Here is a 23,381-nt window from a genome sequence, read left to right as displayed (position 1 = left end):
CCTAAATACTGAGCACTTATCGTGTGCAAACATATATTATTCCCAGTCCTCACAAGAACCCTTTAAGGTCAGCACTATTGTTGTCCCCACTTTGTTAATGAGTAAATGGAGGTACAGATAGATTATGTAAAGTGCCTGAAACTGAGATCAAGTGTGGGAGGGGAAAGGGGTTAGGTTAGGGTGGGGATTCAAACGCGGACACCTTGAGCCCATACTGCCTCTGAATAAACGAAGCAACAGTGCCAGAAAAGTAACCTACGAGTAGAACTCCCTAAGAATGCTCTCCTTTTCGTGAACGGTAACATATTAGTACGTTTAAAGTGAAGCTTAGGAATTTTCAGCGCTCTTGCGAGGATCCTCACGCTCCCGGCCCCTGAACACGTGGCACCATAGAAGAGCAATTAAACGACTAAATCACACGTGGTTTGAACTACGTCATCTGGATCTCAAGAGCTCGGTACTCTAACCTACCAACTAGCTAATGAAGCCCTTATGGAACATTCTAAGCACACCTGACCGGCGGCGAGGACCCACGCGAGATTCAGCAGGATGGGAGGGACTCAAGCCGGACGCCCCATCCCGGCATGCACCACAGGCCTCGGCAAGCGCCCGGAAGCGCTGCCTGCCCATTGCATGCCGGGAGTTGTAGGCTCCCGGTCGGGGCCCGCGGGCTGTCGTCCGCACTCTCCATGAGGCTGCAAGCTGGCCCGCGCGGCGCCGACGCGGGGAGCGCGCTTCGCGCTGACTCAGCGGCGACGGAGGCGGCGGCGGCGGCGGCGTTAGCCGGCCCCTCGCGCTCTTTCCCTTCCTGGGGCGCCGACCCCGCCCGCCTGCTTGCTAGCTTGCCGGCCGGGCGCCACGCAAGAGAAGGCGCCAGGGGACGCGGAGCGGCGCGCGGCCCCAGCCACCTGGGTCTCCGGCGTTAGCGCTGCGGCCGTGGCGGAGGACGACGGCGACAAGGACGAGGGCCGCTCTCCCCGCTCCCTGCGTGTGGCATCGCTCCGCTCCGCTGACCAACCCTCGGGAGTGCAGGCGGGGAGGCGGGATGGAGTGATAGGGAAGGTGACTCGGAGCTCGGGGGCGGCGGGACTCGGACCCGGCTTGGTCCGCGCGAGGCTGCGGGGAAGTTGGCCGGGCGACCTGGCCCGGGGAGCCCCCCACTCCGGGTAGGGGTGCGGGCCGGGGGCCCTCCATGGCGCGCCCCGAGGCTGGGCGGACTGGGTGGGGGTGGGTACGAGCTGCGGCCGTCGCAGCGGAGCGCGTCCCGAGTGCGTGGCCGCCCGTTGCCGGGTGTTTCATCACCCAATTGCCACGAGGCTTCCTTTAGGGGAGGGACGGAGAGGGGGTGAGGAGGGGGCCAGGGCGGCCGAGGAGGGTCGGCGTCGTCTCTGGCCGCTAATGTAGTGAAAGTGGCCAGCGTCATTTGTAATAGCAGCGTGTCCCTCCAGTTTAGCTGCAGAGACCTCAAACTTGCTTTGCCTACCCCCCCCCACCCCGCCCCAGGACAAAAAGGAGAAAAGTGTTATTTCTGTGTAGTAATTTGCCAGCGCAGACACGCCATTTCTTCTCTTCCCTTCCTCACAGTTCTGTAGGGTAGACAAGCGTGATGTTTCCCTGTAACCAGAAGAAATGAGTACTTTTTGAAAGTGCTAATTAGTTGTTACTGGGGGAAGTTACGTTTTATTAAAGCGACTTGTCAGCGTGGTGTTAAAAGACTGGAAAGATTCAGTCCTGGTCTTTGAACGATCTCTAGTAGGTGTGGAGGAGTTGCCCCAGATTGTTTGATTTTTTATTTAATGGCTATCAAAGAAAAGTTAGGGCTTAATATTTTAAGTATGTTGCTTACCTTCTCCCAAAACATTTACTAGATGCATAATTGAAGTGTTTATCGCATTGTAACAAATGTTTAAGCCTGCACGTCTGTGCCACGTTAGAACGTAATGTGTTCATGCACAACCTTTAACTGAGGGAACTGTTACCTTTTCTGCACAGATTGTAACTTTTCAGTTGTTTGCACACGTGGGTAATTCACCGTTTTATGGTTATGTTGCACTGCATATTGATTATTATGCAAATTTCTTCTCTGTGGGGGATTCTTTCTGTACTGACAATTGTAACAAGTTTATGTTTCCTTAGGTTATTGATTGGCCAGGTTTTTTAAGACCTGTTTCTCTTCAGTGCTATTTCTCTTGATAGAATTAAAGTGACTCTACCAAGCTTAAGGAATTTTCCCTAAATTAGAGGAATCTTTTATAAGACTTTTTTTTTTTTAAGATTTATTTATTTGAGAGAGCACAAGTGGGGGGGGCAGGAGCGGGAGAAGCAGGCTCCCTGCTGAGAAGGGAGTGGGAAGAGAGAGATCTCAGGACCTTGGGATCAGGGCATGAGCCTAAGGCAGCCTGTTAAACTTGAAGCCACCCAGGAGCCCCATGGGACTTTTTTTTTTTTAAGATTTTATTTATTTGACAGAGAGCTGCACAGGCAGGGGGAGCAGAAAGCAGAGGGAGAGGGAGAAGCAGACTCCTTGCTGAGCAGGGAACCCTACTTGGCTTGATCCCAGCACCCTGGGATCATGACCTGAGCCAAAGGCAGATGCTTAACCAACTGAGCCACCCAAGTGCCCTGCCATAGGACTTTTTAACCTGGGATTCACAGAAATTCAAATTTTCTTTTTTGTGTACGCATTTTTTCCAGGGAATCATCAAATTTTCTAGTCGTTTATGGCAAGGTGGGAAGGAAAATCACTGCCTTTTTTTGCATTTTCCCATCTATTCAAATGCCCGTTTATTAGTATGAAATGATAAATCTGGACTGCTCCAAGTAGTTCCCATTCCGCGTGTGACTAGCTCTGAATTAAAATTATCTGTTGAGGGCCCACTATATGCCAGACATCCTTTACATACCTTACCTCACTGAGGTCTTTACAACTTTTGAGATAGATGGTCTTTCCCACTTCATCTCTATGATGAGCCCTCTCTAGGGCTCTCTCTTTCACATTTCCTAGTTGTCCATGTGGCCTCAGTTTGAAGATGACTAGATTGGAGTACAAACCCAGGTATTTCCAAACCCAAAGCTTATGTTGTACTATGTCTTAGAGATATAATGAGGAATATTTAAGACAGCCCTTTCCCTTTAAGATTATAGAGAGCAAACTGGTAAGTAGGCAGTGGTGACAACATAGCAGCACTTAAGAGGGGCATTTAATCCAGTTTGGAAGAATTGGACAATAGGGGTCAAAGAAGTGTTCTTGAAAGAGGACTTCTAAGCTGAATTTTGAAGGACAAGCAGGGGTTAACCAAGTAACAAGAAAAGCAGTGAGTCCAGCGATGAAAGGCAGAATACCACTGGCCTTGCAGGGTTGGGGGGCAGAATAGTGAGGAGTCATTCAAAAGAGTTTGCATCTTAACCCTGAGGGCAGTGGATCCTGCCTTGCTTTAGTCTGAACATATGATAGTAATCACAAGAGAAAGCTGAGCTTTTCCCTCAAAGGGCTCTCAGCACATACCCTGACTTACTTGTTTCAGGCACGCCCAGGGGAAGACAGAAAAGCATATTGTAGTTGGAGTCCTCTAACCTGGATCAGATACTGGCCTCACCGTTTCCAAAATGCTGTGTGCCCTCACCCCCTGCCTTTAGTCTCTTGGCTTCTTTAGGCTCTGATCTTATCTTTGGTTTATGATCATTAAACACACACACAAAGCTCTACAGCCTTTTGATGGGAGTAGTAGGCATGTTCTCCCTACCTCATAGGCATTGAGAGAATGTGATTTTCACATCATTTAGAATTTGTTCCTTGTTCCCTCAGTTATACATTCTATCAAAAACTAGGTTGCCTTTTGGGGCTTAATCGTGTTCTTATTTGAGAATGATAGACCCTATACTATGAAAAAGTGCATTGCTTTCCAAAGACTAAAAAAATGGTTTTTGAAATACATTTCTAAAATTATCCAGAATGTCTATTGTTTAAAAGTTAAATGACTGGTTTTTCACTCTTCTTCTTCTTCTTCTTTCGTTTGACTTATCTTGAAGTACTTGAGAGACTCTCAAGTAAGGATATTGAACTCCAAGTTTAACTATTTAGTCAACCACTCTAAGTTATTTTTTTTCCCTAAAGATTTGTGATATAGGTAAATGGAAGTAGGCAAATTAGTATAAGAATCTAGATGTGTTGTATTTTAATATAGTTGCAGAGTTGCACTTTTAAGTACTGGGGATGATTATACCACATAAATCAGATGCTTCTATTTAAAGTAGAAAAGAATTATTTTCTATACTTGATCCTGAAGAATAAGAAAATTTGAGAACATTAATTCCATATGTTAGATTTTTTGAAATTACACATTGTGGAGTATTTAGTAGGCACATTCTTCTGAGACTTACGTTCCTTTAGTTGTAATTTTGGGTAGTTTCAAAAGAAGTTCTTTCAACATTTACACTTTTTGCGTAATGTCATCCACTTGTTACGATATTCTGTATAAGCGTCAATTTTGTTTATCAAGTATTGTTTTCTTTCTCCTTTTTTTGTGTGTGTGCAGATGTTTGTGGATTCTTCTGTGGGATTAGAGGGCACGCCTGTTGTAATCAGAAAACTCCAAGAATAGCAGCAGGGATGGATGAACAGGCTCTTTTAGGGCTAAATCCAAATGCTGATTCTGACTTCAGACAAAGGGTAAGTTAAGTCAGCTTAATCAGTTTTTAAAGGTTGTTACTCCAAATTTGCACTAGAGGGCTTGGATTTAAAAACAAAATACATTTGATGATAAAGGTTGATTTATCAACCTGTTCATTGAGTAGAAATGGACAGAGACAAATTTGAGGTACTTGAATATATTCTGAATACAGAAACGGTAGCATTGTGATTGATGTTCTTTTTAGTTGGCTCAACAAAGGTATTAAAATCTGATGTGATTCAGGGCAGCTCTTTATGTCACATCAATCATTATTTCTAATTATTTAAAAGTTGCAGTGCAAAGGATTGCTCAAGGAACTCTCCATAATAGCAGATGTGCATATTTTATCTTTATATTTCCTGGCTTGGTCTGGACAAGTTGTTTAACCTTCGTGTTGGTGATATTTAGCGTCTTTGTTATTTACTCCAGGCAGACATGTAAATTAGTGGTTATGTATGCCATGTCTTAGGTTACATAAAATGATTAGATGACAAGGAATCCATTATGAGGTGCTGGAATATTTGAGCAAAAATAAACAATTAAACATGATGTAGGCTATACCTGTAATCAGGGCTATAGCTGAATGATAAAAGAAGAATTTAAAGAATAAGCCTATAATTAAGTTTTTTTAAAGACATGGGTGTTTTGAGGTATAGGGTAAGAGGAAGGAGAAGCATTTTTTCTTTCTGCTTCTCATAGCAAAGGATATTTTTTATAAATGACCTAATGAGGGTAACAGTCTCACTAAATATTATTGCAGTTTTTGTAGTGCTTTTAAGGAGAATTTTTTTTTAAAGATTTTATTTATTTTTGAGAGAGAGAGAAAATGTGAGTGAGCGGGCGTGAGCAGGAGGTAGGTGTGGAGGGAGAAGCAGACTCACCACTGAGTAGGGAGCCTGATGCAGGACACAGTCCCAGGACCCTAGGATCATGACCTGAGCCAAAGGTAGATGCTTAACCGACTGAGCCACCCAGGTGCCCAAGGAGAATTTTTTGGAAGAACTTTCTGAATTTTATTTTTTTTTTAAGGATTTTATTTACTTATTTGTCAGAGATAGAGACACTGCAAGTGCAGAGTGGGACAGAGGGAGAAGCAGGCCCTGCACTGAGCAAGGTGCCTGATGACCCTGGGATCATGAACTGAGCCGAAGGCAGATGCTTAACCCACTGAGCCACCCAGGCATCCCTGGAGAACTATTTTTAAGTAAAAAAACAAAACAAAACCTCAAGTGGTATCTAACATGGTTCTATGCCTCTGCTGTTAAATAAGTAACCAGCCATCCACATAAAGGGAAATAACAGGGATTGAGATTTAAGTAATCTGGCTACTAACAAGATACCTAACAAACTAGTTAGGACATCAAAAGACATTTAAAATCCATGTTTTTGCGGAGTTCCTGGGTGGCTCAGTTGGTTAAGCAACTGCCTTTGGCTCAGGTCATGATCCTAGAGTCCTGGGATCGAGTATCATGTCAGGCTCCCTGCTAATGGGTAGTCTGCTTTTCCCTCTGACCTCTCCCTTCTCATGCGCTCTCTCTCATTCTCTCTCTCAAATAAATAAATAAAATATTTTTAAAAATAAAACCCATGTTTTTGGATTGGGTGGCTCAGTTGGTTAAGGCTCTGCCTTCCGCCCAGGTCATGATCCCAGGGTGTTGGAATCAAGCTCCACATCAGGCTCCCTGCTCAGCGGGGAGTCTTTTTCACCTTCTCCTCCCTATTCATCCCTGCTCACGCTTGCATGCTTTCTCTCTCGCTCGCTATCTCTGTCCCTCTCTCTCTCAGATAAATAAAATCTTAAAAAATAAATAAAATAAAATAAAATAAAAGCCATGTTTCCTGTGTGTAGATAAATTTCTTTATTTAAGAGTTTGAGCTGCCTACCTTCAAAGCCTTAGTCACATAGTTGAAGTATCATAGATCTTTACCTTGGTGTTACATGACTATAACTAAAAGCCTTTATTATTTTGTTTAGTTATATAAATAGCCTTTTTTGTTAATTTTTTATGATCCTTTTTGGAAATCATTTGTTTTTTTGTTTGTTTTATTTTATAAGATTTTATTTATTTATTTGACAGAGACCCAGTGAGAGAGGAAATACAAGTAGGGGGAGTGGGAGAGGGAGAAGCTGGCTTCCCGCCAAGCAGGGAGCCCAATATGGGGCTTGATCCCAGGACGCTGGGATCATGACCTGAGCCGAAGGCAGAGGCTTAACCCACTGAGCCACCCAGGAACCCCGGAAATCATTTTGTTTTTTATTAAATACCAGTATCCAACAGATTTCTTAAATACACAATAATTTTCTTTTTCAGAAAAGTAAATCCAATGCATTGTTAGTGGTCTTAATACACAATTATGCTCTTTATCAATAAAAATGAGTTCTGTCAACTACAGGGTTTTTTTTCTTTTTTTTTCAGCTACAGGTTTATGTTAAGCTTCCAAATTCAGGCTTAATTTGATATCCATTAAGCCAACCTGAGTAACAGATTTAATTAGGACCAAAAAAAGAAGGAATCTTAAGGAAAGTGAATTCTGATCTGATGTTGGAAATCAAGAGTAGTGGAACATAATTCATTTTGATCATAACTGTCTGCCAACCCCAGTTCTCCAATGTCTGGCTATAGTTCTCTTTTTTCCAGGGACAGTAGCTAAAGTGACTCTTGCCACTTAGAGGCAGGAGCATTAGAGAAAAGGTATGAAATAGAAGAAAAGATGATAAAAGCTTTGACTTGTTCATAATTGCCACAGAATTTCACTTAAAAATGCCAGTAAACGCAGCATCTGGGTAGCACAGTTGGTTGAGCATCTGTCTCTTGGTCTCGGTCAGGTCATGATCTCAGGGGTGAGGGATCGAGCCCCACATTGGGGCTCTGCTCTCAGCTGAGAGTCTGCTTGAGATTATCTTTCTTCTTCTTTCCCTCTGCTCCTCCTCCCACACTTGCTTGCTCTTCCTCAGATAAATAAATTTTTTTTTTAAGATTTTATTTTTTTATTTGACAGACAGAGATCACAAGTAGGCAGAGAGGCAGGCAGAGAGGAGGAAGCAGGCTCCCTGCCGAGCAGAGAGCCCGATGCGGGGCTCGATCCCAGGACCCCAGGATCATGACCTGAGCCGAAGGCAGAGGCTTTAACCCACTGAGCCATCCAGGCGCCCCATCAAATAAATAAATCTTCTTAAAAAAACCAAAAGTGCTAGTAATGCATGCATTCAGAATGCAAAGACTTCAATTAAAAACTGAAAACTTTAATAAGACAGCAATTCCATTAAAAAAGTGAAAATAATATTAATTTTCACTTTTTTAATGGAATTGCTGTCTTTGGCTTAAAACTTGCTATTATTTAAAGAAAATGGTATGTCAGTGATAATTCTAGCAGCTGAATTCCCCCCCCCCTTCTTTTTTTGGTAAGTGAAATATTAGGTGGTAATGCAGCATACATGAGTGGCTTCCACCTTGTCCTTAAATGGGACAGTAAATGTTCCTAAAGGAGAACCTAGGTTTCAGGAATATTGTTAGTTGACAACTGAATTAGGTTCTTTGCAGCACCTGGCTTCTTCTATTCTTAATTTCCAAAGACAGCCATTATTTATACTTAAGATAATAACTGGTGATGTTCATCGACTTACCTTCATTTACGTGGATCTTATCAGTGGGAGCAGCCAGTGAGACCACAATGAAAACCCATTACCCGCTTCATACAACTCTAACAGAGCTTTTTTAATTTTTTTTTTAAAGACTTTATTTATTTATTTGACAGAGAGATCACAAGTAGGCAGAGAGGCAGGCAGAGAGAGAGAGAGGAGGAAGCAGGCTCCCTGCTGAGCAGAGAGCCCGATGCGGGACTCGATCCCAGGACCCTGAGATCATGACTTGAGCCGAAGGCAGCGGCTTAACCCACTGAGCCACCCAGGTGCCCGCTTTTTTGATTTCTTTTAAAATCTCTAACCTGGGGCGCCTGGGTGGCTCAGTCATTAAGCATCTGCCTTCGGCTCAGGTCTTGATCCCAGGGTCCTAGGATTAAGCCCTGCATTGGGCTCCTTGCTTGGCGGGAAGCCTGCTTCTCCCTCTACCACTCCCCCTGCTTGTGTTCCCTCTGTCTCTGTCGAATAAATAAATAAAATCTTTTAAAAAAATGAATAAGATCTCTAACCTAAAGGAAAAAAAAATTTATATCTTGACTCTGTGTTCGTATAGACTTACATAACTAAATATATATTTTTACTATATATAGTATCTATATGCACACACAACTAAAACAATTTACACAAAATAATTTTTATTTCAATCCTTGGAATGCATTTAATTTTTTAAAATAATTTTTTAAAATAAACATATAATGTATTATTAGCTCCAGGGGTACAGGTCTGTGAATCAAAATAAATTATTTTATTATGTGCAATGCACTCTGATATTGTTTTTCATTTTTTATTTTTTTTTTTTTTTTTTAAGATTTTTTATTTATTTATTTGACAGAGAGAGATCACAAGTAGGCAGAGAGGCAGGCAGAGAGAGAGGGGGAAGCAGGCTCCCTGCTGAGCGAAGAGCCCGATGCGGGGCTCGATCCCAGGACCCTGAGATCATGACCTGGGCCGAAGGCAGAGGCTTAACCCACTGAGCCACCCAGGCGCCCCTGTTTTTCATTTTTTTATTGCGGATCAAGACCTATAAAATTGATGTCATCACTAGTGGGACACAAACCACAGTTTTAAAGAATATTTACTAATTAAAATTAGGCTCCTCTAGGTGCGCCTCAGTGGCTCAGTCACTTAATTGTCTAACCCTCAATTTCAGCTCTGGTCATGATCTCAAGGTTGTGAGATTGAGCCCCACATAGGGCTCTGTGCTGGGAGTGGAGCCTACTTGGGAATCTTTCCTCCACCCTCAGCCCCTTCCTACCCCCTCTCTCTCCCTCTCTTAAAAAAAAAAAAAAAAGAGGTTCTTCTAATGCTTCTAATGCTTCTAAAAAAATCCTTCTAAAAAAAGAGGTTCTTCTAATGCTTCTAATGCTTAATGTTCTTTCTACATGATTTCGAAATCTGATGCTTTAAAATTATTTCACACTGTTTTTGTGTGATTTTCTTGACTGAGATACTTTTCACAGCTTGTTAGGATTACTGTTTGTCCATTGTCATATGTGACATCTGCATCTATCATTGATTCCAGTTGCAACATGCTAATGGAGAAGAGTAGCAGAAGTAGTTCTCATTTTCCCAACAATCTGGTAAAGAACCCATGGACTTGGTGCTGCATCCATTCTAGAGTATACTTTTTTTTTTTTTTTAAAGATTTTATTTAGTTATTTGATAGTGCAGTTGGGGGAACGAGGAGAAGAGAAGCAAGCTGCCCCCGCCCCCGCCATGGAGCAGGGAGCATAATGTGGGGTCCTATATCAAGATCCCAGGATCATGACCTGAGCTGAAGACAGATGCTTAACCAACCAGGTGCCCCTAGAGTATATCTACTCTTACAACAAAGCCCTGAATTCATGAAATGAGATACATTTCCTAAAGCTTTTCAATTTATTCATACTTTTCCAAAATTCATATCATACAGTTGGACTCTAATTTTGGTTTGGGTTTTTTTATTTTGTTTTTTGTGTGTGTGCTTTTTTTTTTTTTAGATTTTTATTATTTTATTTACTTTTATTTTTAATTAATTAATTTTTTAAACTAGGCTCCACACCCAGTGTAGTGCCTAACACAGGACTTGGCCTCAGAACCCTGAGAGCAAGACTTGAACTGAAATCAAGAGTTGAATGCTTAACTGACTGAGCCATACAGGCACCCCTGGTTTTTCTTTTTTTTTAAGATTTTTTTTTTTTAAGATTTTATTTATTTGAGAGAGAGAGAGAGCACGAGATGGGGGAGGGTCAAAGGGAGAAGCAGACTTCCTGCTGAGCAGGGACCCTGATGAGGGATTCTATCCCGGGACTCCAGGATCATGACCTGAACATAGCACTTGTGTATTTTTTCTCTTAATATTCATAATTACCCATTGAGGTCAGCAGGGCATTTTTATGTTGTCTCCTTTGCTATAAGGAAACAGATTTGAGTATCTAACTGATGGAATTTTTTTTTTAACTTAAACTTTTTTTCTAGGAATGATTAGTAGTTGCACTTATTCAGAAGCCAGAATACAGTGTTTTAGCTATTTTTCTTCAGGTTGACTGATTTATTATTGGTTAGCTACTCCTAGAATATTTTAATACCAGTAGGGCACTGAGATCAACTATTCCAAATGCATTTATACCTTTGCAATCTTACAGGCCCTGGCCTATTTTGAGCAGTTAAAGATTTCCCCAGATGCCTGGCAAGTGTGTGCAGAAGCTCTAGCCCAGAGGACATACAGGTAATTATAAGAAAATTTACATGACTTAGAGGAATTTAAATTTCTGTGAGACCTGTATTTAGAAAATGTTTTCATAAAAACATTTTTATGGCTTGTGTTTTGGAAAACCATTTAGTGTAGAAATGAGAAAAATAGTAAACCAGTAATTTGGCCATTCCAGGATTAACTTTCAGTAAAACTAGACTTTGTCTTATGCTGTGTACCTGACAGCAGATCCCAGCTGGAATACAGTACAATAAAAACTTAAGATGGGAAGTGATCGTTGGTTTTCTAAAAAGTTGGCAAAGGAGGTAATCATGAATTGTATGTATCTTGCATTTTTATTTTAATTTAAAGTTAGAAACTCTCAGTTGGCAATATTCTTATATTGGGCCAAGGTCTTTCCTTTATGTATATTCCATTAGCATTCACTTCATCTTTCTTGCAGAGACCACACTCAGTGATCCATTCTCTATAATTTCTACTTTCGATCTCTAGTGGATTGAGGAACAATTAGTACAGATTCCTAGACTTTTGGTTATTTTCTTCTACCTCTCCAAAGTCTTCTGGTTATCTAGGCCACATCAAATACACACAAGGTTTTTCCATTTTTAAAATTTCTTTTTATTTTAAATTTTATGTTGATTCTAGTTAGTTTACATGCAGTGTTGTGTTAGTTCCAGGTGTACAACAATGTAGTGATTCACCACTCCATACAACGCCCTGTGCTCATCACAGCAACTGCCCTCCTTAATCCCCATCATGTACTTAACTCATACCCATACCCTCCTTCCCCTCTGGTAACCATCAGTTTAAACTCTGTAGTTATATAAGTCTGTTTCTTGATTTGTCACTCTTTCTCTCCCTCATTTTTTTCCCTTTGTTCATTCTTTTGTTTCTTAAATTCCACATATGAGTGAAATCATAGGGTGTCTTTCTCTGACGGACTGATTTCACTTAGCGTTATATACTCTAGCTCCATCCATGTCATTGCAAGTGTCAAGATTTCACTCTTTTTATGGCTGAATAATAGTCCTGTGTTTTGTGTGTGTGTATGTGTAGGTGTATATGTGTGTGTACACCACATCTTTATCTATTCATCAATTAATGGACACTTGGGCCACTTTTATATATTGGCTATTATAAATAATGCTGGTATAAACATAGGGGTGCGTGTATCCCTTTCAATTAGTGTTCTAAGGTTTTTCCTTTTTGCAATATGACTTTCTATGAAGTCTTTCCAAAGCCTTCAACTTAATTTTTACAAAAATAGGCACTTTCACACACACTTCATATTAGTTTATATAATAGTTAATTCAGTTACTTAATTAAAAAAAGACCTACGACTGACATAGTAAGGCTTAGGGAAACACAGCTGACTAATGATAAGCAAACAACTCACTGGTGGGAATAGACGTTCCTGGATATTAGTGATGCTTCTAGCTGGCATCCTCAGCATGCTGTGGCTGTCATACTTGCCACCTTTTACAGTCAGAAGCAAGTGCTCTAGTGAGAGTTAATTTTGAGAACATATACTATATATCTGGGAGTATAGAAGACTGGCTTTTTTTTTTTTTTTTAATCTGGCTTTTAATTAAAGGATTCCTATAGTTTATTTTTTTTTTTTTAATTTTTTTTTTTTTTTTTTTTTTATTTGACAGAGAGAGATCACAAGTAGAGAGGCAGGCAGAGAGAGAGAGAGAGAGAGGGAAGCAGGCTCCCTGCTGAGCAGAGAGCCCGATGCGGGACTCGATCCCAGGACCCGGAGATCACGACCTGAGCCGAAGGCAGCGGCCTAACCCACTGAGCCACCCAGGCGCCCCCTATAGTTTATTTTTGAGTGGAAATAAGAGTCTTGTATACTTGATTTAAGGCTTCAATGTCATCCGTGTTAAGAATAGAAACCCTAGGGGTGCCTGGGTGGCTCAGTGGGTTAAAGCCTCTGCCTTCAGCTCAGGTCATGATCCCAGGGTCCTGGAATCAAGCCCCGCATCGGGCTCTCTGCTCAACAGGGAGCTTGCTTCCCCCTCTCTCTCTGCCTGCTTCTGTGCCTACTTGTGATCTCGGTCTGTCAAATAAATAAAATCTTTAAAAAAAAAAAAAAAGAATAGAAACCCTAAGTTCATTCTTACAAGAGGGGCTGATTAAACCTAACTTAAAACTTTTAAAGATTAAGTTTCATCTTCTTGTGTGTGAAATTACTTTATTTAATTAATTCATGTAGTCTGAGTTAAGATACTATCTATTCTTGTATTGACCAGTTAGCTTTATTTATGAAAATTGTCTTCCGTGATTAAGCCCGACCCAAACCAGCTGTCTTGGATGAACAGATTGTTGTTCACTAAAGAGATTTTTGTCAGAGATTGTAGCTGGCTCACTGTGAATAACTCTGTATCAACCCTGTAGAGACCTTGAGAGTAGATAATTGGTAGATTTCTGCCCTTTCTATACGGGCAGTATATTTGTAACTTGGTTTTCTGTATAAATATTGAGGCTGAACTACCAGTCTGTGTGACCCTGCTTGTTTTGGATTTGGCTGCAGTGGAACTATGTAGGATTGAATTTTAGGTATGACGAGTTACCATCTCTGATTTGACTCAATCCCTGGCTGTGTGACCATTTGTCATTTTACACCTAGCTTTTCTACTGTAAAATGTAGGAGTGGTTCCAGTAATCCTAATATCTAGAATTTAGGGAAGTTCCTTCTGTTTGCAGTATACTTAAGGTGCATCTTAATTTTTTTTCATTGTTTTGCTTATGAGATTTAATGGAACTATTGAGCATGAAATAATTAAGTTCTAAACAGTGTAATAAATGAGATCGCTAAGTAGAAAGTAAGTCAGAGGTCTTGTTTGAGAAACTTTTCAACTATGTTTCACTACTACTTTACTTTTTTTTTTTCTTTAAATTATATTCTGCTTATCTGATTTTCCTTTTTTCTTTTTCAGTGATGATCACGTAAAGTTTTTCTGCTTTCAAGTACTGGAACATCAAGTTAAATACAAGTAAGGCTTTTCTCACTGTTTTGACTCTGAAATATATGGGGAGAGGTCACTTTCTTTTTTTTTTTTTTTTTTTCTGCTCTCAGGACTCCTTTTTTTTTTTAATATTTTATTTATTTGACAGAGAGAGAGGTCACAACTAGGCAGAGAGAGAGGAGGAAGCAGGCTCCCCACGGAGCAGAGAGCCCGATGTGGGGCTCGATCCCAGGACCCTGAGACCATGACCTCAGCTGAAGGCAGAGGCCTAAACCACTGAGCCACCCAGGCGCCCCGGGAGAGGTCACTTTCTAAATTAGTTTTTCTCTCTTTGGGAAAATCTTAACACAGGCTATAAATGAGAGTGTATGAGACACATCCAGTTTATAGATGTGTTTTTGATTTATTCCAAAGTGTTTTAAAAACACTGAGTTAATTGATTACATGTAAAAAAATCCAGACATTTCACAGGAAAAATTCATTTCGAGCTTCTCTGGAAAAATCAGAAGATCTAGCAATGCCAGACCTGTTTCTGTAAGCCAACTCTGTTAGAGGTTAGTGGCAGCATGGCCACTTGTATTTAGAACCCTGCTTTAAATAAGCAAAAACAGTGAATCACTGCTTAGAGGACCCTTCATTTCGCCTATTGATTTATTCTGTAAGCCACAGACCTCAAAATGTAGATGTATTTCCATTTGACAAATTCCACAGCTGTCATTTTATTTTAACATAAACTGGATCACAAATCAAACTAAGATCAATGACGCTACCTGTCCGGCCCACCCCTATCTTTTCTTTTAAGCCTTGATGAGAAGCATTATCAGTTTCTTTTAGGAAATTTTAAGTAATTGAGTGTTACACAAATTTTCCCTTTCAGATATATGAGGCTGTTACTTTTTAAACCACAGACATCAAATACAGCTGTCATTATTTTTCTTCTCTATTTTGAACAGATACTCAGAACTAACTACTGTTCAACAACAACTAATTAGGGAGACGCTCGTATCTTGGCTTCAAGCTCAGGTAAAATAGTAATTTCATTCAGTATGTTAAGTTACCAGATATTTAAATTTTTAGTTTTGTGAGAGTTTAGAACTTTGCCTCAGAAATGTTCATCATTTATCCTCCCTTTGACCCCATACTTTTTTAGAAAGTGCTGATTTCAAAGATCTTGGGTATATGAAATTAAGCAGTAATTTAAAATTATATCAATCACTGAAACTTTTATGCTTTACATGACACGTTGTTGAAACCTTGGTTTTAAGGTAGGTTTTTTTTGTTGTTGTTAGTTTTATTTTGTTTTGTTTTTAACTACTCGACAAAAACAGATTTTTTTGCTCACTCCTAAAGGTGAGCCCTCCTAGACAGCTTCTTCACAAAGAGCCCTTTACAAGAGAGCCATTAGAATTCTTTATTCACATTATGTTCTTTTTTGTTAATTTTAATCTTAACATATGAAGCAGTTAGGTAGCTAGAATTTCTATTTTTCTTAAAGAACAAACAGAAGAAGAACAATTTAACTAGTAGAACCAAAAACTAGTAAAATTCTGCACATGAAACTTTAAAAGTATGAGAATAAGAAGTAAACATAGCACCTTTGTTTATTTTCCATCTGGGTAATCACTTAAATTACTTTGGTAATTTTCCAGCATATTTGTTGCATAGCTAATCTAGACCGTATTGAGGCTTGGTGAGTTTTTGCCTGTTGATCATAAATAGGAAAACTTTTTGAGACTTTACAGCTTACATTTAATTTCATGGTCTCTTTATCTTTGTCAGATGCTGAATCCCCAACCGGAGAAGACCTTTATACGAAATAAAGCGGCCCAAGTCTTCGCCTTACTTTTTGTTACAGAATATCTCACTAGATGGCCCAAATTTTTTTTTGACATTCTCTCAGTAGTGGACTTAAATCCAAGGGGAGTAGATCTGTACCTCCGAATCCTCATGGCTATTGATTCAGAGTTGGTGGATCGTGATGTGGTACATACATCAGAGGCAAGTAACTTCCCATTAATTGTTAATTCTTAATGTGGATTTTGTAGGAGATGTTGGGCACATAATAAAAAAAGCAGGAAGTCTTTCTTTGGAAACAAATTTTCTGTTCTTTCTACCTTTTTTTTTTTTTTTTTAAAGATTTTATTTATTTATTTGACAGAGAGAGATCACAAGTAGGCAGAGAGGCAGACAGAAAGAGAGGAGGAAGTAGGCTTCTGGCTGAGCAGAGAGCCCAATGCGGGCCTCGATCCCAGGACCTGGGATCATGACCTGAGCCGAAGGTAGAGGCTTTAACCCACTGAGCCACCCAGGTGCCCCATGCCTTTTTTTTTTTTTTTTTTAAAGCATATTTATTTTTTTAGTAATCTTCTACCTAGCGTGAGGCTCAAACTCATAACTCTGAGATCAGGAGTCTCATGCACTTCGAATTAAGCCACCTTCAAATTTTCTTAATAATTCTAAATTCAGAGGTACGGGTGGCTCAGTCGGTCATCTGCCTTTGACTCAGGTCATGATTCTGGGGTCTGGGATTGAGCCCTGCATCAAGCATTCTGCTCAGCGGGGAGTCTACTTCTCCCTCTCCCTCTGCCTTTGGCTCTGCCTGCTTGTTTTCTCTCTCTGTCAAATAAATGAAGTCTTAAAAAAAAATTCTGAATTTTCTTTAGTTTTGGGGGTTTTGTTTGTCTGTTTTTAAGTGAGGCTTGAACTCATGACCCTGAGATCAAGAGTCCCGTGTTCTATCAACTGAGCCAGCCAGGCACCTCTAAATTCACCCAGCATTTTGAATTTTGTTATACAAAGTAGCTTGAACTGGGCTTTCTTTTCCCCAAGTGTATGTTGAAATTAGAGTATTACTTTGGATTTTCTTACCTATGCAAGCAGTTTCTCCAATAAAATACACAAATTGGTTCTGTTTTATGAATTTCTAGAGAAATGTAGTCTATTTACTACTGCTATATAGTTACTGAGTGAGGAGGAATCATTGCTTATGAATCTACTAGTTTCTTCTGTATTCTCAGTAATAAAGCCTATCACCATAGTCTCTCTCTATTTATTATCCCATATAACTTTTTCTTTAATGTTAGCACAGTAGAAGTTGCTTGATTCAAAAAAAGAAAAGATCAGAAAGAAAAAAAGGAAATTGCTTGATTCAAATGTGTATAATAATTTAAGATCATTATATGTCATATAACTTTTTTTTTTTAAGATTTTGTTTATTTGAGGGGCGCCTGGGTGGCTCAGTGGGTTAAGCCGCTGCCTTCGGCTCAGGTCATGATCTCAGGGTCCTGGGATCGAGCCCCGCATCGGGCTCTCTGCTCCGCGGGGAGCCTGCTTCCTCCTCTCTCTCTGCCTACTTGTGATCTCTCTCTCTGTCAAATAAAAAAAAAAAAAAATCAAAAAAAAAAAAAAAATCAAAAAAAAAAAAAAAAAAAAAGATTTTGTTTATTTGACAGACAGAGATGATAAGTGGGCAGAGAGGCAGGCAGAGAGAGAGGAGGAAGCACGCTCCCTGCTGAGCAGAGAGCCTGATAGGGGGTTCGATCCCAGGACCCTAGGATCATGACCTGAGCTGAAGGCAGAGGCTTTAACCCACTGAGCCGCCCAGGCGCCCCTATGTCATATAACTTTAAAGGTTATTATCATACATTTAAATTATTGCCATTCCTGGGGCACCTGGGTGGTTCAGCATCAAACTCTTGATTTCGGCTCAGGTCGTGATCTCAGGATCATGAGATCAACCCTGGGTTGGACTTAACTCTGGATGTGAAGCCTGCTTAAGAGGCTGAGGGTGCTTCGGTGGCTCAGTCACTTAGGTATCTGCCCTTAGCTCAGGTCATGATCCCAGAGTCCTGGGATCAAGCCCTGTCTTAGGCTCCCTGTTCAGGAAATCTGTTTCTCCCTCTGCTTCTCCCCTGCTTGCTTGTGCTCTCTCTTTTCTCTCTCAAAACCTGCTGGGCATGGTGGCATGCGCCTATAGTCCCAGCTACTCGAAAGGCTGAAACAGGAGGATCGCTTGAGCCCAGGAGTTCTGGGCTGTAGTGCGATATGCCAGTCGGGTGTCCGCACTAAGTTCGGCATCAGTATGCTGACATCCCAGGAGTGGGGGACTACCAAGTTGCCTAAGGAGGGGTGAACCGGCCCAGGTCAGAAATGGAACAGATCAAATAAATAAAATCTTTTTATTTTAAAAAAAAGATTTTCTTTCTCTCCCTCTCCCCTTTCCCTCTCGCCTCACCCATCTCTCTCTATCCTTCTCTCAAAAAAAAAAAATTACTGCCATTGTTGGGGCACCTAGCTGGCTCAGTTGGTGCAACATGTGACTCGATCTCGGGGTTGTGAGTTTGAGGCCCTTTGTTGGTTATAGCGATAACTTAAAATCTTTTTCAAAATATATAAAAAATATATATTTTTTTATATTTCAATATATATATATATAAAATATATATTTTATATATATTTCAAAAATATAAAAAAATAGGGGTGCCTGGGTGGCTCAGTGCATTAAGCCTTTGCCTCTGGTGATGATCCTGGGGTCCTGGAATCGAGCCCCACATCAGGCTCTCTGCTCAGCTGGAAGCCTGCTTCTCCCTCTCCCTCTGGCTGCTGCTCTGCCTACTTCTACTCTTTCTCACTTTGTCAAATAAATAAAAATATTTAAAAATAAAAATAAAAAAATAAATTATTGCCATTTTGCAGAATTTATGGAGATACTGAGTCACTGTGTTGTACACTTGAAACTAATGTACCATCTTGTGTCAACTATACTAAAAAAAATCGTTTAAAAACAAATTTCCATTCTCTTAAGTAGTTTAAATATCATGTTTGCATAATATTAAGAAGTACCTTTTATCATATGCTTTAGGTTTCTAAGTAATGCTTATTCATAGTGTGTGTGTTGTTTTTTTTTAAGATTTTATTTATTTATTTGACAGATCACAGTAGGCAGAGAGGCAGGCAGAGAGAGAGGAGAAAGCAGGCTCCCCACTGAGCAGAGAGCCCGATGTGGGGCTCGATCCCAGGACCCTGAGACCATGACCTGAGCCACCGAGCCAAAGGCAGAGGCTTTAACCCACTGAGCCACCCAGGCGCCCCTGTAGTGTGTTTAATAAGGACTGAAATCTGGTTCTAAGGAATACAATGGAAAAAGGAAATTAAAAGAATCACAGGATATGATTTTAGAGTTGATAAGTAGGAAATAGTGGCAGGGAATGTGTTAACAAGTCTAGAAGTTTAATTGTGAGTTATTACTATGCACAAGTATTCAGATGTCACAACAGTTTGTGTGATAATCTACTTTGCACATAAGGTGTTTGGTTTTGTTTTTTAGGAGGCTCGTAGGAATACTCTAATAAAAGATACCATGAGGGAACAGTGCATTCCAAACTTGGTGGAATCATGGTACCAAATTTTACAAAATTATCAGTATACTAATTCAGAAGTGACATGTCAGTGCCTTGAAGTAGTTGGGGCTTATGTCTCTTGGATAGACTTATCCCTTATAGCCAATGATAGGTAAGTATACCTATACTTTAAAGATAGACCTACAGAATACAGTATGTAAAACTCATGAATTTGAAAACATTGTTAACAATTTTTTCCTCCTATTTCCAGGTTTATAAATATGCTGCTAGGTCATATGTCAATAGAAGTTCTACGGGAAGAAGCATGTGACTGTTTATTTGAAATTGTAAATAAAGGAATGGATCCTGTTGATAAAATGAAACTAGTAGAATCTTTGTGTCAAGTATTACAGTCTGCTGGATTTTTCAGCATTGACCAGGTCAGTAAATTTATGTATGAAATTTTGAGAATTGTTACAACAAATTAGGAAAGGTACTAATTTAAACATGCTTTCTTTTTCTTTTTCTTTTCTTTTTTTTTTTTTTAGTATTATAAATTCTCAGTGACTATAAGGAAATATTGTATCCAGAAAGCCATAATGTTATCTGTAGCATTGGCCCCCATAGTAGATTATACCAGTGATTAAACTTGAAATCTGGGATGGTACCTACAATTGTGGATTTCTAACAAACTTCAAGTTGATTCTGATACTACTGGTCTATACTTTACGTAGCAAAGAACTATACTATATATATGCCAATACATTTTGACCAAACTAGACTTAGTTATAAATATTACATTTTCACTATACTTTTGAATTGTTACTCATTTGAGCTTTTGGAATTTAGCTCCAACAGAATGAAGTCTCTGAGTGTGGTAAATAATTTAGAAACAGAATTTAAAGATTTCTATTTTACTGTGACAGTGATAAATTAGTAAGAAATTGTTTTGTTGTTATGTCAGCTTTAGTGTTGTTTTTGCTGACAGAAGAATAGTAACATTTTCTTACATTGTTAATAATTGTCTTATTTAGTCTGTGGTAAAAGGCCTAAAATGATGAAGGTAACATTCTTTCCGTATGAGAACATCAGAAGGATAATTAATGAAAAAAATCTGAAGTTTGAGTTCTGACACACTGGTATGACCTTAGGCAGGTAGTTATAATATCAGTTCTGTCACTTTGCAGCATAGTTAAGGCTCTAATTGTTATAGATTATTACACATACTGTAATATGACATAACTTATACAGCATGTTTACTAACTTGAGCAGTTTTGTGGGTTTTTTAAAAGATTTATTTTATTATTATTATTATTTATTATTTATTTATTTATTATCAAATATTTATTTATTTGACAGACAAAGATTACAAGTAGGCAGAGAGGCAGGCAGAGAGAGAGGAGGAAGCCGGCTCCCCACTGAGTAGGGATCATGACCTGAGCGGAGGCTTTAACCCACTGAACCACCTAGGTGCCCCTCACTTGAGCAGTTTAGAAGGAAGGTTTTGAAACCACAGTTCTTTTTTTTTAAGCTTTTATAAAATTGGCAATATCTGTAGTCCTATAACCATTAAAAAGAGTTGCTTGAAAGAGTACAAGTGGTCAATAATAGTTGAATTCAAATTCTAAAAATTTTTCAGTCCAGATGGTAGAATGGTTAAATGTCTAATGTTAGCTTAAAATTGAATCTTACATTGGGCATTTGATTCATACTAAAGTTCAGAGATTTTCTTCTTACTTTTATGTGGGTGGTTTTTTTGTTTGTTTGTTTGTTGTTTATGTGGGTGGTTTTAAATTGAGGTCTCTCTTGATTGCTTAATAGGAAGAAGATGTTGACTTTCTAGCCAGATTTTCTAAGCTGGTAAATGGAATGGGACAGTCATTGATAGTTAGTTGGACTAAGTTAATTAAGAATGGGGATATCAAGAATGCTCAAGAGGCACTACAAGCTATTGAAACAAAAGTGGCGCTGATGCTGCAGCTACTAATTCATGAGGATGATGACATCTCTTCTAACATTATTGGATTCTGTTACGATTATCTTCACATTTTGAAACAGGTGAGTCCTTGTTTTACTCTTTTTTGCCCAGTAGATAATATAAGCAAGCCATAGAGAATTGGAAAATACAGGAAAAATGAGAAGAAGAAAGTACCCATAATTCTACTAGCTAATGATATTTACTGTTAAATAGTAATGTATTTCCGTCTCTCCCCCGCCCCCCAACTCAATTTCTTAGCCAGAAAATGGGAATAGCCAAGTTCTAAAGTTCACTAGACTTCAACCAATTAAAAATTGGTAACTAATTAAAAGCTACAGGTTTAGGTTATTTTTTCATTTTGAATATGTTTTTATTATTTTTTTTTCCTTTTCTTTTTCTTTTTTTATTAAGTAGGCTTCACACCTAGCATGGAGCCCAGGGCAGGCCTTAAACTCATGAACCAGAGATCAAGATCTGAGCTGACATCAAGAGTCAGACGCTTGGGGCGCCTGGGTGGCTCAGTGGGTTAAAGCCTCTGCCTTCGGCTCAGGTCATGATCCCAGAGTCCTGGGATCGAGCTCCACGTTGGGCTCTCTGCTCAGCAGGGAGCCTGTTTCCTCCTCTCTCTCTGCCTGCCTCTGTGCCTACTTGTGATCTCTCTCTCTGTCAAATAAATAAATAAAATCTTAAAAAAAAAAAAAAGAGTCAGACACTTAACCGACTAAGCCACCCATGCACCCCTGTGTTTGTTTTAAATATAGTAGAAATCTTGTTAAACGTTTTTCATTATTTTAATTACATATAGAGCATTTCTTACAAGCAGATTTTTTCAATTAAAAATTTTGTCTTGGTGGGGCACCTGGGTGGCTCAGTGGTTTAAGCCGCTGCCTTCGGCTCAGGTCATGATCTCAGGGTCCTGGGATCGAGTCCCGCATTGGGCTCTCTGCTTGGCAGGGGGCCTGCTTCCCTCTCACTCTCTCTGCCTGCCTCTCTGCCTACTTGTGATCTCTCTCTGTCAAATAAATAAAAAATCTTTAAAAAAAAAAAATTTTTTTGTCTTGGAGAGTTGCTTCCACTAAGAACTTAAAATGTAGACGGTAATAGTCTCCTTATTATGGCTGATAGCCTTTTAAAAATTAGTAATTTCCCATTATGTCATTAGATGAGAAAACTATTCCTATTTAACTTACATTTGATTAGCTAAATCAAGTCAAGCTTAAAATACTAGCTTCCATGTTATTGTTATAAATGAAACACACATCTGCCTACATACCTTAAGAAATTTTAGGTAATGGGAAAGACATGAAGATATGAAAAAAGTTAAAATGACTCCTGGTAATGCCACTGTGTGTCTCTTAATGGACCTCTAGCTTTTTTTTTTTTGCCTTGCTTGAAAACAAGGGAAGACCATACTTTACTGTCCTATAAATTTCTTCAGTGAATATATTATAAATATGCTTAAAGTTAAAATTCATCTACATGTCGGGGCGCCTGGGTGGCTCAGTGGTTACATCCTCTGCCTTCGGCTCAGGTCATGATCCCCGGGTCCTGGGATCGAGCCCCACATCGGGCTTTCTGCTCAGCGAGGAGCCTGCTTCCTGCTCTCTCTCTCTGCCTGCCTCTCTGCCTACTTGTGGTCTCTGTCTATCAAATAAATAAAATCTTTAAAAAAAAATTCATCTACATGTCAAGTTATTTTTTTTATTTTATTTTTTTTATTTTTTTATACATGTCAAGTTATTTAGTAGAAATGGAATTGCTAGATCTTATGTTAGGTGCATTTGAAATATAGAAAGGTATTGCCAAACCTCCCTCCAAAGAAGTGTGCACATTTTAAAAGATCTTGATTGATTAGAAAAAAAAAATTTTTTTTAAAGATTTATTTATTTATTTATTTGACAGACAAGAGTTCACAAGTAGGCAGAGAGGCAGGCAGAGAGAGAGGAGGAAGCAGGCTCCCTGCTGAGCAGAGAGCCCGATGCGGGGCTCGATCCCAGAACCCTGGGATCATGACCTGAGCCGAAGGCAGCGGCTCAACCCACTGAGCCACCCAGGCGCCCCTAGAAAAATATTTTGAGGAGTGCTTGGGT

At 39.6% G+C, this 23,381-nt stretch overlaps 1 protein-coding gene across 2 annotated transcripts in view; it reads left to right on the top strand.

The window, feature by feature from the left end:
• Nucleotides 1-692: 692 nt before the first annotated feature.
• XPOT (exportin for tRNA) overlaps nucleotides 693-23,381 on the top strand; it is a 47,348-nt gene continuing 24,659 nt past the window's right edge. Inside the window, exons 1-9 of one of the 2 annotated variants that reach the window (XM_046012187.1) lie at nucleotides 693-1,062; nucleotides 4,536-4,669; nucleotides 10,935-11,017; nucleotides 13,945-14,001; nucleotides 14,928-14,997; nucleotides 15,754-15,972; nucleotides 19,301-19,485; nucleotides 19,585-19,753; nucleotides 21,135-21,371. In XM_046012187.1, coding sequence (XP_045868143.1) covers nucleotides 4,610-4,669; nucleotides 10,935-11,017; nucleotides 13,945-14,001; nucleotides 14,928-14,997; nucleotides 15,754-15,972; nucleotides 19,301-19,485; nucleotides 19,585-19,753; nucleotides 21,135-21,371 — 1,080 coding nt within the window. In that variant the 5' untranslated portion in view covers nucleotides 693-1,062; nucleotides 4,536-4,609. Of the gene's footprint in view, nucleotides 1,167-4,535; nucleotides 4,670-10,934; nucleotides 11,018-13,944; nucleotides 14,002-14,927; nucleotides 14,998-15,753; nucleotides 15,973-19,300; nucleotides 19,486-19,584; nucleotides 19,754-21,134; nucleotides 21,372-23,381 lie in introns of both variants that reach the window. The other variant, XM_046012188.1, reaches the window with a different exon arrangement.

This window comes from Meles meles, chromosome 7, assembly GCF_922984935.1.
Source record: "Meles meles chromosome 7, mMelMel3.1 paternal haplotype, whole genome shotgun sequence".
In the NCBI taxonomy this organism is placed as follows: Eukaryota; Metazoa; Chordata; class Mammalia; order Carnivora; family Mustelidae; genus Meles; species Meles meles.
This window is presented reverse-complemented; position numbering and strand designations above follow the sequence as displayed.